General features: G+C 43.3%; 1 protein-coding gene across 3 annotated transcripts in view; it reads right to left on the bottom strand.

The window, feature by feature from the left end:
- Positions 1-15,552, bottom strand: part of PSMB7 (proteasome 20S subunit beta 7) — a 59,567-nt gene extending 44,015 nt beyond the window's left edge. For all 3 annotated transcript variants that reach the window (XM_045883129.2, XM_045883128.2, XM_045883127.2), the window contains exons 1-5: positions 15,395-15,552; positions 14,858-14,951; positions 13,967-14,064; positions 12,383-12,523; positions 4,601-4,716 (exon numbers count right to left, since the gene is read on the bottom strand). In XM_045883129.2, coding sequence (XP_045739085.1) covers positions 4,601-4,716; positions 12,383-12,523; positions 13,967-14,064; positions 14,858-14,951; positions 15,395-15,456 — 511 coding nt within the window. In that variant the 5' untranslated portion in view covers positions 15,457-15,552. The remainder of the gene's footprint in view (positions 1-4,600; positions 4,717-12,382; positions 12,524-13,966; positions 14,065-14,857; positions 14,952-15,394) is intronic.
- Between the last annotated feature and the right edge of the window lie 4,007 nt (positions 15,553-19,559).

Below are 19,559 nucleotides of genomic sequence, written 5' to 3' on the forward strand. Positions count from 1 at the left end.
AAAGAGGCCTAGAGTCCACCTGCAGGGCAACGGCCCCACGTGAAGGAGTTAACTGGGCCTCTGTAGTCAAGACTCAGGAAGGGACTGATACTGAGAAATCAGGAGAGGACACCTGGGATCTGGCCTAATGGCTGGTTCATTTCCAAGTGCTCTCTCTGACAGGAGCCGTCCCTATTGTCACGGGACCCAGCCACACCGTCAATATTTCTGGCCAGACGCAATCTCCCTCTCTGCCTCCAGACTCCCCCATGCCAATCCTCCTTCCTACAGCCGTTAAGACTGCTCTAACAAGCAAATCTCATCCCATCCTTCTCTGGCATGAAAACTTTAGATGGGAACCTCAAGGACAAAATCCAAACAACTGGGCCTGTATCACTAGGACCCTCTCTCCAGCCTCGCTTTCTAGTCGTACCTCTGCTCCACCCTCCAGAACGCCTTTGCTTCCGCTGCACCCCTGCACTGAACACTACCCCCACCCAGTGCACTGGCCTCACCCAACCAACCAACTCTGGCCCTTCAGTTCCTCAGCCACACCAGACCCTCATGCACACAGGGCCTGAAGTCGTTCCCTGGGGACAGGGAGCAGGGCCGAGGAATTCCTGGCTAATTCCTACCTACCTTTCAGGTCTCCGCTTACGTGTTCCCTCTTCCCAAATTTCACCCATCAGACTGGCACAAATACCCAGTGTTGGTAAGGTTGTTAAGAGAAAGGCATCCTTGGGGCGCCTGGGTGGCTCAGTTGGTTAAGCGACTGCCTTCGGCTCAGGTCATGATCCTGGAGTCCCGGGATCGAGTCCCACATCGGGCTCCCTGCTCGGCAGGGAGTCTGCTTCTCCCTCTGTCCCTCCCCCCTCTCATGCTCTCTCTATCTCATTCTCTCTCAAATGAATAAATAAAAATAAAATCTTTAAAAAAAAAAAAAAAGAGAAAGGCATCCTCATATTCTCTTGGTAGAAATATAAGCTAGTACAATCTTTTTGGAGGGCAATGTGGCAAAAGCTCTCAAAAAGCAGAATGCACTACGTGGCCCTCTGTCACTTTCTTGGGCTGACCAGTGGCAGTATATATAGTATGACTTCCTTCCTACGTCCAGGGAATCCCAACACTTCAGGAGTGAATGACTGAGCTTCACCAATCACCCTCCCCTATAAGGAACGCTCTGGCAGTGGTGAAAGGGATGGCAGGCAGACTGGGTTCCTGAAACCATCAGGGAGGCTGAGCAGGCCCCAGCACCAGGCCCCAGCATCCCAGCAGTAAGCCAGCTCCAGCTGGGGCAGGACTGCAGTCTGGAACACTCTGTACTCGCCTGCCGTGGTCTACTCTGCAGCGTGAGTTCTGACACCGCTCTGGGCCCCAAAGCCAGCATGTGCCCTCCCAGCTATTCCGTAAGCCACCTACTATCCTTTACAACATAGTCCTCTTTTCTTAAATCATTAATTCTATTGCTTTGCAACAGAGAATTCTGAGCAACACACAAACATACCCTAATCCTGATATTCCACTAGGAATTTATCTGAAGTCTGTACTTACCTAAGTAAACCAAGACACATTCGTTGCAAAAATAACCAAAATATTCATCAATAGAATGGGTCAGTAAATCATGATACAGCCATATAACACATTTCTATGTAACTGTTATTACAGTACAGATCTACATGTGCTGGTAAAGAACTTCTTCAAAACAAGTTAACAATAAAGGAAAAGTGTGCACAGTATGACTTCATTTGTGTAGTTTTAATAGGCACAGACTGACAGAGCTATATGGTATTTCATAAAACATTTTCTGGAAAAAACAATAAACTTAAGAGTGGTTACTTTGGAGGAGGGATATGAAAAACACTTATTTTTCATGTAATATTCCCACTTGGAACGTTTTGTCATGTTCGTAAATTACTTTCATTAGAAAATGTTTTAACGTCACTTGCTCAGCAAGGACGTCCCAAACAGCCATTATCCACATAGTCCTTCCTGTTCCTCTCTCTTATTACTGTTCTTTTTCTCCAGGGCACTTAGCACAGTGCATTCTTTTAGATGAATGTATACCACTTTAATTCCTGTCTCCCACATGAGGCTGTAAGTTCTGAGGGCAGGTGCTGTGCTGACCACTCTATTCCCAGCACCTAGCACAATGCCTAGCCCATAGTGAATGCTAAATAAGTATTTGATAAATGAACGAAAAGTAACTTATGCTTCTTTTAAGATTCCGTTCATGTGAAGTGAAGCTTTTCCTGAAATCCTCCCATTTCGATGTAATCCTTTCTCCCCGGGCCTCCACTGGCCTTTGTACCTACTGCCCTTGTCAGTTTGTACATCTGGCTCCCTCACTACAGCGTGAGGATATTGAGGGCAAGGATCCACGCATTCATCTCTATCTGCGGAGCCTGCCACAGTGCCTAGACACAGAAGGCAAGAGAGAGTTGATAAATAAATGAACAGATGAACAAACTAAAGCTCAAAATAATTATTTACTTGTGTATTAAAATCAAATGTTACAGATATCTCCTCCTTAATCCGGTCTTTTATGATAACAAAACTAGACTGTGTAGAGCAATGATTTCTAAACACAAGCGTGCTATGAACTCAAGGCTGCGGAACCATCACCCTGGACTCACAGCAGACTTGGAACAGCAAGATCGCTGTTGGCCAGGAGAGAACACAATGTGGGGTTGCCTGACGGCCTGCTGTCAACAACTTTTCCTAAATTCAGGATTGTGCTCAGAAGACAAATTACTACAGTTCAAAGGCAAAAGAAACCAATTCAATTTTTCCTTCTTAAAAATGAACCTGCTTTGTAATGGTATTAAATTTCCTGAATGTGATCATTTATCAAGGTAACGTAAGAGAACATCATAAAGGATTTAGAGGTGGAAGGTAATGGTGTCTGCTCCTTCCTACTTACTCTCAAATGATTCCACACAAAAAATTAAGAATAAGAACAATAATAATGTATGAGCAAGCGAGAGCAAGAGTGGTAAAATGTTCACTGACAAATATGAGTAAAGAGCATATATGACTTTCATTGCACATTATGGTTACTTTTCTGTTACTGTAAAATTTTTTTCAGTTAAAAAAAAAAAAGAAATGAAACCACTAAATAGAAAAAGCTACTTCACCCTTCCCACCATTTAAAGGCATCAATCAGACAAGGAGAAATAAAAACAGTACTCTGATGAAGATAACAAATATATTTGAATAAAGCAGTTCAGAACAATTCTAAAATTACTGTAAGTATCTTCATTTTAAAATAATTACAAAGACTCATCCATATGGTATCTGGGGGTAAATCATTCTCCCCAACAAACAGGGAACATCTGTTGTATAAAAACCTTCTAAGAGGCTAGATGACACTATGGAACAGCAAGGTCTCAAACTGGCAATTTCCAAACTATTCAAGGCAGCAGTCTCCTAGCTCTTCAGAGCCAAGATACCAAGACAAAAAATGTAAGAGGTAAACAACAGCTGGAAAAATACCAGCTATACATGACCTGTTCAAATTTCTGTAACTAAACAATCCAACTCAGAAATTTAACATAAAAGTTAGAATTTGAAAATCCCCATTTTCTCACTCCTTTTTTCGGTGGTCATTAAAAAAAAAAACAAAACTCTTGGGGTGCCTGGGTGGCTCAGTCGATTAAGCTTGGCTCAGGTCATGATCCCTGCTTCTCCCCCAGCCCCCTGCTCGTGGGTGTGCTCTCTCTCTCTCTCTCTCTCAAATAAACAAAATATTAAAAAAAAACAACTCTTGTCTAGCACTGAGAACCAAAGTACCAATGCAAAAAGCTGGTCTGAAAAGAGTAACTACTATTACAGTCCAGGCAGAGGGCCAGATTCTTTATATACATTATTTCTAATTATCACAACCTGGCATATACAGTAAATACTATTGACACCATTCCACAGGTGAGGCAATCAAGGTTCAGAAAGGAATTAAATGCCTTTGATCTCAGAAATTAAGAAGGGCCCCAGTCACTCTAGCATTAAAAAAAAAAAAAAAAATTCAATGCACGCCCTATATGCATGTTCCTGCTATGAGACCTCCACTCTAGTTTCCCTCCACTGAAACCTCACCTCGAGACCTACCTGAAGCATCCTATTTAACATGATACTCTGCCTTCCACCCCAACACTCCGACATCCCCTTAGCCTGCATTAATTTTTCTAACTTTTTGTTTTGAGATAATGGTAAATTCACATGCAGATGTAAGAAATAATACACTGAGTTTCTGTATACCCATGACCCAGTTTTCCCCAAAAGTAGTTATCTTGCGTAACTGTAGTACAATTATCACCTGCATTACTTTTTTCTCCTAGTATTTATCACTTTCTAACATTAATATATTTATAGTAGTTGTTGCTATTGTCTGTCTACCCTCACTAAAATACAAACTCCTTGCAGGCAAGAATCTTTAAATTTTGTTCACTGCTGTATCCCAAGCACTTAAAACAGGGCCTAATCCGTAGGAGGAAATCAATAAATATATGTAGAATGAATCAAAGCACTATACTGCCCTGGCTCCTCTAACAGGAAATAGACCAGCTCTTTAAGAGACCACCTTGGTAAATAAGAGGATTCTGAAACATCAGGGAAATTTTACACTCACCCATGGTGACATAAGGCAACTTATCAGTTGATCCATGAGGATAGATGCTGTAGAGGTGAGGTCCAGTAACATCTACTCCCCCCAAAACTAGGGCTGCACCAATGTAACCTTGATACCTGGTGATCAGAGTATGTATAAGAAAAAAAAAAAAAAATGAGTCTACTTGTATCACTGTAACTTAACCAAAAGCTGTTTGAGAAGTCAGACAACAAAAGACTTTTCTTACACTGCTACTATTTCATGAAGTGGTTACTGTTTTGATGGGAACAAAATGCAGACCAGAAGCAACATAAGTTGAGACATCCACTATCAGCCCATAATGACTCAATCCTGTGAGGTCCTCCAACATGCTTATTTCCTCAGTCATACAGCTCCCTTTAAAAGAGAATCGTTCTTAGGGCGCCTGGGTAGCACATTCGGTTAAGTGTCTTATTCTTGGATTTGGCTCAGGTCATGATTTCAGGCTCATGAGATTGAACTCTGCATCAGGCTCCACGCTCAGTGCAGAATCTGCTTCAAATTCTCTCTCAAATAAATAAATAAATCTTTGGGGGGGGGGGAGAAAGAGAACTGTTCTCACTTTAGAGAAAAGCAACCCAAAGACATTAAGTGCCAGCCCGATCTCTCACAACTGAGCTTGGCTTACTCCAAAATTTATCAGCACCCTTCCCATCACACCTCTCAGGGATCAGTAAATCAACTACTTTCAAAGTGAACACTGAGGAGCTGCTAAACTCAAGCTGTTCAAATTCTCAACCTCACCTCATCATAGCCTCACAGGACAATGGCTCATGTCAAAACACCTTCTCTTCTGAATAAATTCACAAAATTATAATCATAGATGTGAGTTCTTATTGAGTAAAATAAAAATATTTCATCATGCAGGGAAGTGAATGATGAAATAACTCCACAATAGCCTCTAAAACACATTCCTACTGCCCACAGGAGGAAGCAATGCCTCTTCAGGAACAGGGATGGGAATACATTCTCCACCCCACCCTACCTCTGTTGAATTGTGCATGTATTTGTTCTTTGGATCCCTCACCTAGTTGGTTTTCTACTTCTACAGATTGCTTTCCCTGTATGTGGTTCCATTTTTTACCATTAGAATCACTATGCTAAATAAACAAGCTGGATTTAAAGTCCTCCACCCCGAGCCTTTAGCTCTTTGGAAAGAAAAATGAAACCAACACATAATGAATTTGCCTAATGATATAATCATTAAAATTGAGAGAAATAAACACAAAAACCAATAAAAGTCCTAACTGTAGACTGTCTGAGACATAACTACTCATCAGGGAGCACTCTTGGTAACCAGAATAGTCAAGTCCAATTATTTCCCCCATCCCTGACTACCAAATTGCTCTTTCACAAAGAACATCCCAAGGGTGCCTGGCTGGATCAGTCAGTAGGGCATGCAACTCTTGATCTTGGGGTTGTGGTTTTGAGCCCCATGTTGGGTACAGGAATTACTTTAAAAAATTAAAATCAAAAGAAAGAAAGGAAGGAAAGAAAGAAGGAAAGGAAGAAAGAGGAAGGAAGGAAAGATCTTCCAGTTATAAGTGAAAAAGTAAAGAGCAGGAAAGGATTCTAGAAACAGTCTCAAAAGAAAACAGAGGCCCAGAAAGAGGAAAAGAAACTGGTCCTAAGCCACATGAGGTAGTAGCAGGGTCAAGACTAGGTCACAGGGCTCTGGGATGAGCCGTGGGAATCACCAAACCCACCACTCCCACCCCAGTCCAGGGCCTGACCCACTACACCAACTGCCTGCCAGACAGGCTGTTTAAATAAAATCAGTAATAATCAGCTAGTTTCCTTCCAAGCTAAAACATATCTTAGATTCTTTTGAAAGCATCAAACAGGTTGTTTTGGAAGTTATTATATTCCTTAGATCCAGAAACTCTACTTCCAGGAATCAAATTCTAAGGATATAATCAGACAAATATGCAGAAATGGATGCACAAGGTTGTTTACTGCAATACCGTTTACGATGCCAAAAAAGTAGAAACAGAGAACTAGCTAAATAAACTGACCTAGCTATGCTCTAGATCATCCAGATCACGGGGTATTTTCTCATACACCGACGGTAGTGCAACTCAGTGCAACATTTCTCAAGGGTGGGTTTGGCAACGTGTATCAAAATGTTAAATGTGCATACCTTTGACTCAATAATTCCATTTCTAGGAATTTATTTTAGAATACAGCATGAGGAATTAATCACACAAGTACCTAAATGTCCTATGTTCCAAAGGGTTCATGGGATACCTTATGATACCTTAAAACAAGCAACACTGTTAAAGTTCAAAATTGGTTAAATTATGGTCCATCTAGAGAATGGAATACTGTGATACCACCAAAAATTGATATTGATCAGTGGTTAACTTTTATAGGTCACAGACCCCTTTGAAAAACTGATTGACACTGTGGAACCCTGACTCATAACAAGTGTACATACAGGTTTTTTACTACGTCAGGAGGGTCACAGGTCTCCAGAACTCCTCTATGAGCTCAAGGTAGAAACTCTGGATGCTGAGCTCTTCTACTAATGGGAACAACATTAACAATATACTATTATGTGAACAGGGTCAGTTACAAAACAACACACAGGATTCCACCGTTGTAAATACATAAATGAGAAAATGTCATAGTATAAAAGGTCTGGAAAAATAGTTCTCAAAGATTTACAACGTATGTGTCTAAGTAACAAAACATGAGGTGACATTTACTTCCTTCTTTTCACATTTCCAGTGTTGGAGATTTTTATATTGATCACACATTACTTTTACAATAATTTTTTAAAAGGTGATTTTCATTTTGAAATGCTCCAAATGGAAACTATTCAACACACACTGGTAGATGAAAACAACAGGTTGTATTCCAGGATAGAATGTACAACTATGATCCCATTTTTACAGAACAAACTATGTATTAGTAAATGGAAAAAAGCTTGAAAGGCATATAGTAACCTGCTAGAACCAACTGCTTATGGGTGGTAGGAACTCAGATAATTTTTGTATTTTTTTAGTTTATCCCTGTCTTCTATCTTAGGTTTTACGGAGAACGTGTACTAGTAACAAGGAAGGAAGCAAAGAAGGATTCAATGAATGAGTGAGCCAACAACTTAAAAGACTAGAAGTATAGATACCTAACCAAAACATGATTTTCCCTGAACTGAAAAATTTTTATTTTTTCTTTGGGCTCTTCAGTATTTTCCAAATTTTTTACAATGAATATACATTACTTTCATAGTAAATAAAAGCACAATTAACATAATAAATAGAGGCTCTATATTTTCAAGGAGTTTCTGGAATACAGAATCAGAGACTACAAAGATTTCTATTAGACTCGACTAGGAGGCTCATGCTCAGAGGGAACAAGTAACACGTACATCTTCTACATTCAGCCATCGTAAACGTAAAATAAAAGTACTGCTTACATAAAGGAAAAGATGTCCACTTCTGTTTATCAAACCCCCTTTTCTTACTGATTCACAGACATGGAAATGGATTATTCGGGGAAAAATGGAACAGTAAAAGCAAGATGAATACACCTTGTTCTCTTTTTCAGCCTCTGAATTTAGGGGGACCTAACTGTGCATTAGGCCCTGTACTGGGCATCGTCGTAAGCCTTGCTTCTTTATTCATTTCCTCCTCAAAAGTCAGAGAGTCAGAAACTATTATCCTCGGGGTGCCTGGGTGGCTCAGTCCATTGAGCATCTGCCTTCGGCTCGGGTCATGATCTCAGGGTCCTGGGATCAAGCCCCGCATCAGGCTCCCTGCTCAGCGGGGAGCCTGCTTCTCCCTCTCCCTCTGCCCCTACCCTCTGCTTGTGCTCTCTCTCTCACGCACACTTTCTCTCTCTCAAATAAATAAATAAAATCTTAAAATAAAAAAACAAAACTATTATCCTCATCTTATTGAGGAAGAAACTGAGGCTAAGAAAGGTAAGGTGAACTGCCCAAGGTCACACAACTCTAAGTGCTTTAGATGAGACCTGAACCAAACTTCTAAAGTGAAATCCTGGGATGCCCAGGTGGCTCAGTCGGTTAAGCATCTGCCTTCTGCTCAGGTCAAGATCCCAGCGTCCTGGGATCAAGCCCCCCATCGGGCTCCCTGCTCAGCGGAGAGTCTGCTTCTCCCTCAGCCCTTCACCACGCTCATGCTCACTCTCCCTCCCTCTCTCTAATAAATAAATAAAATCTTTTTTAAAAAAAAAGGGGGGGGTGAAAAAAATAAAGTGAAATCCTATGCTTTTTCCCTTATACCACATTTACATTTTATGTAACTCAACAAAAATGTCAGAAGACACATAATGAACCATAATCATCCTGGTTAAATTTTAAAATGTTCCTCTCGGGGCGCCTGGGTGGCTCAGTCGTTAAGCGTCTGCCTCCGGCTCAGGTCATGATCCCAGAGTCCTGGGATCAAGCCCCGCATCAGGCTCCCTGCTCAGCGGGAAGCCTGCTTTCTCCCTCTCCCACTCCCCCTGCTTGTGTTCCCTCTCTCACTGTGTCTCTCTCTGTCAAATAAATAAAGAAAATCTTTAAAAAAATAAAAAAACTGTGATAAAATTTAATTTTTATAAAGTATGTTAAACTAAAAATAATAAAACACTGAAAAAAGTGAATTTAGAATTCCTAAAACATTCTAAAGAGAGATTAACAGAAAGACCTGTGAGGTTTGGGTAGATGCTTTAAATGACATTGGAAGAAATCTTGAAAATTTGCCATTTAACGCAATTTTACAAGTTTAAAATTTGCTTTAAATGTAATGCACCACAAAAACCACCAGAGGGAGCTTTACATTTAAAATCAAATTCACGAATGTCTTCGGAAATCTTGACAACAGATGTGCTTTAACAAGTTCTCACACTGTATTGGGAGAATTTGTTTGATACGCAGTAATTCTCCAAGATTAGGATGATGACCATGCACATAAATACATGGAAATCACCCACAGAAGGGCTCAGTACAGCCAGAGCATGCATTAGGTAGATACGACTAGGCTTCCCGCCCATAGACTCCTCTGAGTCCCGGTCTTCTCAGCTGTAAAGTGGGAACTATGCTACAGACCTTGCTGCAGAGCTACACTGCCTCATATCCACTTGCTGAGAGCCTAGGGCCGTGCCAGACTCACAGATGAAGACCAGCAAGCTCACAGAAAGGCAAGAGCCAGGCCGGAAGGAAGTCAAACCAGGCAGGAACTGACAGGAGCACATGCTCCCCCCTTCTAAAGGCAACATCCGCCGCTCCGTTCCAGAAGATTACTGCCGCCTATTATCCCACCCTCTTTATGAATTTTTTCAAATGAAGCCAGGAAATAATTAATTAAAAAAAAATTTTTAAGCCAGAAATCCAGATTTTTTATTCCAATCTCCCAATTTATAATTATTGGCCACTGTTTTTTAAAAAAACACTATGCAGCCCAAATACAATTTCTCTACAAGCTGAATACAGCTTGTATGCCACCAGTTTACAATCCTGGCTTTCTATTCCTGCTTCCCTCTTATCTCACAGGCCTGGCTGCAGCTGCTGCTGCTTGGGACAGAGATAAAGAAAATGTTTTCTCTAGGTTGCTTAATGAATGATGAGAACCAGAATAAGATCTCCAGTCAACTACAAAAAAAAAAAAAAAAAAAAAGCACCATGATTCTAGATTCTACAAATCTACAAAGAAGGAAAAAGAGAGAATCTGTTAAAGGTAATGCAGGTCCCAAAAGGAGAAACCAATATTCTAACCCACCACTGAATGTCCGGGCTATTTCCTGGTTCTGCTCTAATACACTGCCCCTCTTCTCTCTACAAGGAGCAAATCAGAAAACAGACTTAGAATTTGAAAAAGAGGAAAACTACACAAATGTAAAGTGATGATCTGATTAAGGATGAAAGGGAGACCAAACTAAGAGCACTGTGGGTGGAAGTCAGCAGGGTGTGAAGGCCAGATCAGGCAGGCAACTACACTTCTGTAAACCTCAGCTTCACTTAAATATTGGAGATGTTGGGGCGCCTGGATGGCTCAGTCGGTTAAGCGGCTGCCTTCAGCTCAGGTCATGATCTCAGGGTCCTGGGATCAAGCCCCTCGTCCAGCTCCCTGCTCAGCGGACAGCCTGCTTCTCCCTCTCCCTGCCGCTCTGCCTACTTGTGCTCTCCCTCTCTGTCAAATGAATAAATCTTTTTTTTTTTTTTAAGATTTTATTTATTTATTTGACAGAGAGAGAGAGACAGTGAGGAGGGAACACAAGCAGGTGGAGTGGGAGAGGGAGAAGCAGGCTTCCCGCGTCGCAGGGAGCCCGATGCGGGGCTCGATCCCAGGACCCTGGGTCATGACCTGAGCCGAAGGCAGACGCTTCACGACTGAGCCACCCAGGTGCCCCTGAATAAATAAAATCTTAAAAAAAAAAAAAGACTTGGGAACCCTTAAAAAAAAAAAAATATTGGAGATGTTAACAGCCCCCATCTCAGAGGGGCTGCTCTATCAAAGGGTAAAATGAGATCGTGCATAAAGAACTAAGCACAGGGTCTGGCACAAAGAGAAAAATAAATGTGCGTTAATATTAATGTTATTATATCACTCACAGTCAACTACAAATACAATTTTTCATTTCACTGTTATTTTGCCCCTAAAAGAGGGAGAAAAAAACAATTGTTTTTGTCTATGTGTTTTCACAAGATGAACCAAAGGTTCTGTCCAGTTCTAACTTTCTTACTATAAATAAAAGAAATTTTTAATCCAGTAATGCCCTATGCTTCCAGAAATGACTGTGGTCACATGTGATTTATTCATAGGGGGGAAAAAAAAACCAGATCCTGGGGCGCTTAGGTGGCTCAGTCACTGACCGTCTGCCTTTGGCTCAGGTCGTGATCCCAGGGTCCTGGGATTGAGCCCCGCATCGGGCTTCCTGCTCCATGGGAAGCCTGCTTCTCCCTCTCCCACTCCCCCCCTTGTGTTCCTGCTCTTGCTATCTCTCTCTCTCTGTCAAATAAATAAATAAAATCTTGAAGAGAAAAAAAAAAAAAACTAGATCCCAAAAATTCAAATACATCATCAAAAGCCTTCTGATATTAAAATGGTAACAACTGATTTCTAGAATAAAATGGTATTTCTGAATGCTTTTTCTCTAGCTTCCAGGATCCCCTCAGCTGAAAATCTAAGATAGGAGAAAAAGATACTACAGAAATCCCCATCCTGGAACAAACAGAGTGTTCCGAAGCAGCACTTCCACCCCAATGTTTATAGCAGCAAAATCCACAGTACCCAAACTATGGAAAGAATCCAGACGTCCATCGACAGATGAATGGATAAAAAAGATGTGGTATATGTATACAATGGGATATTACTCAGCCATCAAAAAAAAAAAAAAGAAAGAAATCTTACCATTTGCAATGACGTGGATGGAACTAGAGGGTATTATGCTAAGTGAAGTAAGTCAATTAGAGAAAGACAATTATGATTTCACTCATGTGGAATTTAAGAAACAAAACAGGATCTAGGGGAAGGGACGGAAAACTAGAATACGACAAAATCAGAGAGGAGACAAACCATAAGAGACTCTTAACTCTAGGAAACAAACTGAGGGTTGCTGGAATGGTGGTGGGTAGGGGGATGGGGCAACTGGGTGATGGGCATTAAGGAAGGCACATGACGTAATGAGCACCGGGTGTTATATGCAACTGATGAATCACTGAACTCTACCTCTGAAACTAGTAACACACTATATGATAATTGATTTAAATAAAATTACAAAAAAAAAAAGAAACAAACAAATCCCCACCTGGAACCTTACCTGAAAAGCATCTGCTTCAGCATCCGATTGGCTGTCACAACTCTGGGAAGGCGGCCAGTGGAGAGGGAGTGAAGCTCCAAATTGGAAGAAATGAGCTGGGTTGTCATGTCTGTGTCTGCAGCTGTCCCAGCACCACAGCAACTAAAAAATACAATCAGAAACTTAGCTGAAATTCAATTACCAAAGGGGTCAATTAGAAGTGGAGCTTCCTGGATAACTTCCACTAAGTTCAGGTACACAGAGAGATGTTTCTGAGTATATTCTGCACTGTAACTACCCTGTCTAACCAATCTTAAATAAACATGAAACTGAGAATATGCATCTAGTCCTGTGTAAACATATTTTCTGTGGCCCAATAGAACATTTCAAATCATTAGCTTCTGTGCTTCTAACACAGTCTGCATTTTACTAATCCTAAAAATATATTCAAGTTGTACCAAAGAGCCAAGGCATATTAAAAGCCTTGTAATTTAACATTTACCAAATATTTACTACCAGGTACCAGTCATGACAAAGTGCTGAGAATAAAGAAAATATGACACAATCCTAGCACTTGATTTCACAGTTGAGTGAAGGAGACAAAAGAAGGCAAAAATTCTAAAACCTCGTATAATACGATATAGCAGCATAAGTACAAAACGCTATGGGAAACAGGAGAGACAGCAATTAATTCTGATCTTAGAGGTCTCACGTGAGCTGGATTTGAAAGAATAAAACACCACCATATAAACAAAAAGGAAAGGGCAATTCTAGGCAGAGGGACTGGCAAAAGCAAAGGGGAAAGAGCTTGGAGATGAGAGGAACAGGAACAGTCCGGGTATAACTGGAACACAGGGGAATGGCAGCTAAATAAGGTGAAAAGGTAAATTTTTCTGACACTGGGCAAGATCTTACATATCATGCTACAGAGTTCCAATTTTATTCTGAAAGCAGTGTGGAAATGTGAAGTCTCTTGAAATATTTTTAGGGCACCTGGGTGGCTCAGCTGCTTAAGCAACTGCCTTCAGCTCAGGTTGTGACCGTGGAGTCCCAGGATCGAGTCCCACATAGGGCTCCCTGCTTAGCGGGGACTCTGCTTCTCCCTCTGACCTCTCCCCTCTCATGCTCTCTCTCTCTCTCATAAATAAATAAAAAATCTTAAAAAAAAAAAAAAAAAGCATAATCATATGTTTAAAAATATATATATATTTTTTTAAGAGGAAAGGGACATAATCAGATCTGTTTTACAAAATCCAATATAGCAAAAGGGCAGATAATAAAGAGACCAAAGGCAGAGAGATCATTTAAATGACAACTGCAATAGTCCAGATGAGAAACAAGCATGTGAACTAAGGCTTTAGCGGAGGGAATGGTTTCAAGAGGCACACAGAAAGCAGAACTGGAGACCAAGAGAATTAAAGACTAAAGCAAAGGAGAACTTGCGGATGACCAGCTTAGGTGACAGGCAGATGAAAATATCACTTAAGGGAGATAAAAAAGAAAATACAAGTTAAACAACAGGTTTCAGTGAACAACAAAGTAAATTCCATTTTAACCGTGACATGTTTGAAAATATAAGAGCTATTCAAACTAACTGATACTTACTAAATGTTAGGAGATATGAAGTGTATTTTTGAACAGTTCTTGTCCGCAACAACCATCCCTTCAGTTGCCCTTGTATCTGCTCCAAGAACTATGCCATCCTATTTTTAAAAAAAATACACTTAAAACAATTTCACATATATAAACCACAGCTCTCTACTCTAGTTTAGGACAAACAATGTTGGCCAGCCCCTGTTTTCCCCAAACCTCCACCCCCCACTGAAACTCCTACCAAAAATATTGTGCTGTACTTTCAGAATTCAAGAAAAGCCTTGTTAATTAACGTTATAGGTTGAAGGCCAAGTAGGTGGTAGGAATTATCATTCCTGTTTTCAAATGAGGCTCACAGATTTAGTGAATTCCTTACAAATCACAGACCTAGTATGAGGAAAGTCTGGATTAAGATGCAGAAATCCTCCCATTAGAATAGCCACCTCCGTCGATTTCTTTTTAAAAGACATCACTCTTTAACAACAATAACCATTATCTCTTTCGACCCTTTCCACAATTTAAGGCAGGAGTTATTCGGTCCATTTGATGGACGGTGAAGTGTGGCTGTGAGAAGGAAAGTGACTTGCCCAAAGTTGGAAGCAGCATCAAAGTTAAATGGTTAGACCTGTCTGATCCGAAATCCTGTGTTTTCCCAGCAACATAACCCTGGTTCCCAACGTAGTATCTCAAGACAGAAAAGTACTGATCTCCTGCCAAAATTCTAAAAAGTGGGGAAAGAATATAAACGGTTGGTAAGCACACAAAACCTCCCGACAAATCCTGAGGGACCTTTCCCGACGTATTCTGAAACATGAGCCCTTCCTGACAGAGCTCGGAGAAGGAAAAGGACGCCAAGCGGCCTGGTTCCTGTAATCAGTTCAGTCACCGGCTGTGCCGGCTTACCTTATAGACCACCCCCGCGATGGTCGTGCCAGTTTTCCGGGCCGCTGGAAGCCTGTACCCTTTCTTCGCAAAATCGGCTTCCAAGACGGCATTTCTGAAAGAAAAGCAGAGAATGAAGCATGGAAGGGCTGGACCACGTCGCGCGGCCCTGGCACCAAGAGTGTCTAATAGGGAACTCAGGAAAAGAAAAGCTACTATTCGCTTTCAAGCCCATCCGTTCACTGAGTCCCCCCAAGATCAGGACCAGTGTCGCGTTTTTCGGCGTGCCCAGCGTCGGAGAGGGGCCGCATCTCGCCTCAGGAGACAGAGACGGAGACTGGTAGGGTGCGCTGGGCAAGGGGAAGCGCGGGCTCGGCCTCCAAGAGAAACCCACTCTCAGGCCCTCATTCCCCTGAGTCACACGGGCCGCGGGGCACAGGCCGCAGGCCCCGCCGTCCACCCTTCGTTTGGACTTCCCAAATCAGACCGCGGCCCAGCTCCCACCCCGGCACCGCACTCCCACGCCCGCCCGGAACCTGGCCCCGGGCACGGCCGCACCTGCGACAGTTATCAAAAGAGAAACCTCCAACCGGCCGCTCGTAGACTGACACAGCCGCCATCTTCCCGAGAAAGTACTTCCGGCGGAGCGCCGGCAGAAACGAGCAGAGAGCCGAGCACTTCCGGCGCCTGCGGCGACCTGGGCTGGAGGGGCGGGGCAAACTCCGCGCCAGGGCCATTAATCTTGGAGTCATGGGCTCCTCGAGGAGCGCGCACGTGCTTGGAGTATTTCGCCCCAAGTGGCGCGGAGGAGTAACTAACGCCCGGAGCGGGGAAAGGACTTGTCCCAGTTGGTCGCATGGGAGGCCAGACGCCTGTGAACCAGACCAGAACTGTTTTCTCCTGTTAATGAGACTCCATGGGGCTTAGGAGACAGACACGACCACGTTCCAGGCACAGGCCCACCGCCTGCTTGCACTGAGCAAGTCCTCTCAACTCTCAGTCTCCTTCCCCTGCCGCCAAATGGAGAGAAGAGCTACCTCAAAAGGCTTCTGAGAAAAGAAGCACGTGAGAAGATGCTCAACATCATTAGTCATTAGGGAAATGCAAATGAAAACCACAATGCGATACCAGTGCACACCCACTAGGATGGCTATAATCAAAAAAGACAGAAAATAACAAGAGTTGGTGGTGATGTGGGGAACCTGGAACCCTCATACATGCCTGATAGGAAACCATTTGGTAGTTCCCCAGAAAGTTAAACATAGACCCAGCAATTTGTCTCTAAAGTATATATCCAAGAGAATCAAAAGCATATGTTCACAAAAACTTGTACATAGATATTCATAGCAGCATTATTCAGCATAACCAAATAATGGAAACAACCCAAATGTCCATCAGCTGATGAATGGATAAGCAAAATGTGGTACGTCCACACAACAGAATATTATTCGACCATAAAAAGGAAGGAAGCATTGATACATGCTACAACAGGAGTGAACCTTGAAAATATTGTGCTAAGTGAAAGACACTAGGCACAAAAAAAAAAAAAACCAAAAAACTGAGTATAGTATGGTTCTGTTTCTCTGAAATCCATACTAGGCAAATCCATAGAGTTAGAAACTAGATTAGTGGTTGCTAGGAAATCGGGGGAGGAAAAAATGGGGAGTGACCGATGGGCACGAAGTCTCTTTTTGAGGTGATGAAAATGTTCTGGAATTAGGCTGTGGTAATGGTTGCATGACATTGTGAATAAACTAAAACCCACTGAACTGCACATTTTTAAATGGTGAACTTTATGTTAGGTTCATTTTATTTCCATTTGTAAAAGGCTGCTGTGAGAATTGAAAATTGTCCATGAAAAGCATGTATCCCAGGAATATAGCAGCTTTTTAATAAATAGTTATTAATGTTAATACATTCATTTCATAGCAAGTAAGCGACAGCTTCAGTAATGGTGGAATGAAGTTACAGAGTCTGTCATAACTGTGTGTTCAATAATTATTTGTCAAAAGTTAAATTCTCTTTCATTACTTTTCTGGGTCTTTTGTGCAGAATTAGGAAAGTAAAGCCTCACCTACCTGCTTCCACAGGAATCTACTGATGGAAAAGTCTGAGTGTCTCCTTTGGTGAATGTCAAAGTAAGAAGATCTAGGCTCTGCTCTAGAGAAGTCCATTTCCTGATGACAGAGACTCATGTCCATAAGACCTAGACAGGACAGGTCATAGTTTGAAATGCCCTGGGCACTGTGGAGGTCAGCAAATAAACTGAGGATGAAGAACTTCTTCTGTAACATTCATCAAACTCTCTCACTCCTGTACTGGTTTCAGCCCCAAGGGAATGAACACAAGATGGACCGGATGTAATTCTTCTCCTCGTGTTAGGGGCTGAATTGTGCCACCCTAAAATTCTTATGTTGAAGTCACAACCCCCAGTACCTCAGAATGTGACCTTATTGGGAAATAAGGCTTTACAGAGGCGATAGAGTTAAAATGAGGTCATTACGGTAGATCCTAATCTGTATGACTGTTGTCTTTATAAAAAGGGGAAATTTGCCGACAGACATTCACACAGCAAGAGCTATGTGGACATGAAGGCAGAGATGCCAAGGAATGCCAATGATTGGCAGCAAGCCGCCAGACCCACCAGGCGAGAGGCCTGGCACAGCCCTCAGAAGGAGCTAATCTTGCCAACACCTTGATTTCAGACTTTAGCCTCCAAAACCATGAAATGGTTGCAGGGAGAAGAGAAGCCCCCAAAAGCCTAGAGGCTCAGAAGGACAGAGCGCACTCATGGAATGAGAAGGCAGGAGGGACAGAATATGAGCGAGGGCTTGGGGTATGGAACAAACAAAACCAAACAAAAAACCCTGGGTGTGCATTGTTTTCAGGAAACAGTGATGAATATGATGGCCTCCAAGGAAGCATAGCAGCCTGCAGCCCCCAGAGGGTGGGGGCAGGGCGCCTGTGTTTTGCCATAGCATCTGGGTGGGAGCGGGAGGAGCCAGGGAAGGATGTGGAAATGATCTGTGATCTCGGTTTGTCCTGGGGCATTCCTCTTCTTACCTGGATCTCTTAGGTATGGGTTTCACACCCAGACAACTGAAGAGGTGGTACTGCCGGTCTTCGAGCCTCCAGAGGTGGCCCAGCAGAGGGCGACAGAGAGCCTCCAGGCAGCCCGGGACCTTCAGAAGCCCAGCCCAAAGCCAGGCAAACTCCACACAGCCTAGGACGGGGCCTCAGCACCTCCAGATCAGTACCTGCAGCTCTAGGTCCCTGGTACTCAGAGACCCCCTGCTTCAGCCTCCCTGTCCAACATGACTCCTTCCCCCTGGGACTGCAGCCCAGTCCAGAATGCCCTCCCCAGGGCCCGGACCCAGTCCCATTTAATCCCCAGCAATGGTTTGTCCCAGGCAAACCTGACAGACCAGTAAAGCAACCACCTCTGCTCTGGATTTGGCTGTGTGATCTCAGGGGAACCACCAAGCTCTCTGTGTCTCAGTTCCCTAATAATGGAGCAGCAACCAACCTTCCCTGAGAGCACCCAATCTACTTTATATACAGGAAATCATGATCATCTTATCTTAGGCACCTAAGATTGTGCCAACACCGGGAAAACAGATGATCAAGAGACAGACACGGTGCCTGCCCTCCGGAAGTTACCAGTCCCCAAGAACCAGGCATCACTGCCCCACTTTACAGATGAAGCAACTGAGGCCCACAGAGGGAAAGTCGATGATTCAAGGTCACACAGCTGATAAGTGGCAGAGTCAAAATTCAAACCACATGCCTCTCAGCCCCAGACCAGCCACAGCACCATGTTGCCCTTCCCCGGCGCCCAACAATTATGGCCCAGCTGAAACCCAAGTTCCCGTGTTCCCTGGGGCTTTGCCAGAGCAAAAGCAAGGTTTCCTCCTCAAGGATTCTCATCCAGCCCAGCTATTTCCCACCTGTGTGATTGTGGGCTGGTCTCTTCATCTGTCTGAATCTCAGTTTCCTGGTCTGTAAAATGAAAGAACATTACATACTGTGTGTCCCTTAACTTGTGCATACTGAGTAAGGACACACACCATAAATGAAAGCACTCCATTCATTCATTCTTTCATTTAGTATTTATTAAGCCCCTCCTCGGTACCAGGCTCTGGGCCAGATCACAGCCTTAAGGGGCACTGGTCTGGAAACTATAACTTCAGTTCCCTGCCCTAAATGCCCTAAGGGACATGTACCAGAGCACAGCCAGGAAAGGGCTCCCAAGAGGGTCTGAGGCAGCAGGGTGGGCACCCAGAGGACAGGAGTCAGCACCGAGACCAAGAGACCAGAGTGTGCCTTTCCACAGAGAATTCAGCTGTGCACGGCCCTCTGCATCAGGGAGGGGTTTCCAAGGGCCTGGCAGGCTCCCTCCCCGCAACCTGTAGGCTGCTAGGAATCCAGCGTGGGACAGGTCTTAGAAGGTTCACCCCTGTCCTCTGTTGAGATACACACACACATTCAGGGGTGCCCCCCACAAGGAGACTTGGCCAATTTCCCACTGCAGAGAAAGCAGCCCATGATGCTCCTGGTTGCTAAGGCAACTGGGCCCTTGTTTTTCCTTCCTCATAAATAAGCTATAAATAGACAGGGCAAACCTGGGCGCCTTCCTTTGCATGAATTCGAGCAGCTGCTCCAGGCTTCAGGGGTTGCAGGCAGAGCACCCAGGGGCCGAGCCTCGCCACCCAGCCACAGAAAC

This window comes from Mirounga angustirostris, unplaced genomic scaffold, assembly GCF_029215605.1.
Source record: "Mirounga angustirostris isolate CCGP_5_RB_7025 unplaced genomic scaffold, mMirAng1.0.hap1 SCAF_15, whole genome shotgun sequence".
NCBI classification, from domain to species: Eukaryota; Metazoa; Chordata; class Mammalia; order Carnivora; family Phocidae; genus Mirounga; species Mirounga angustirostris.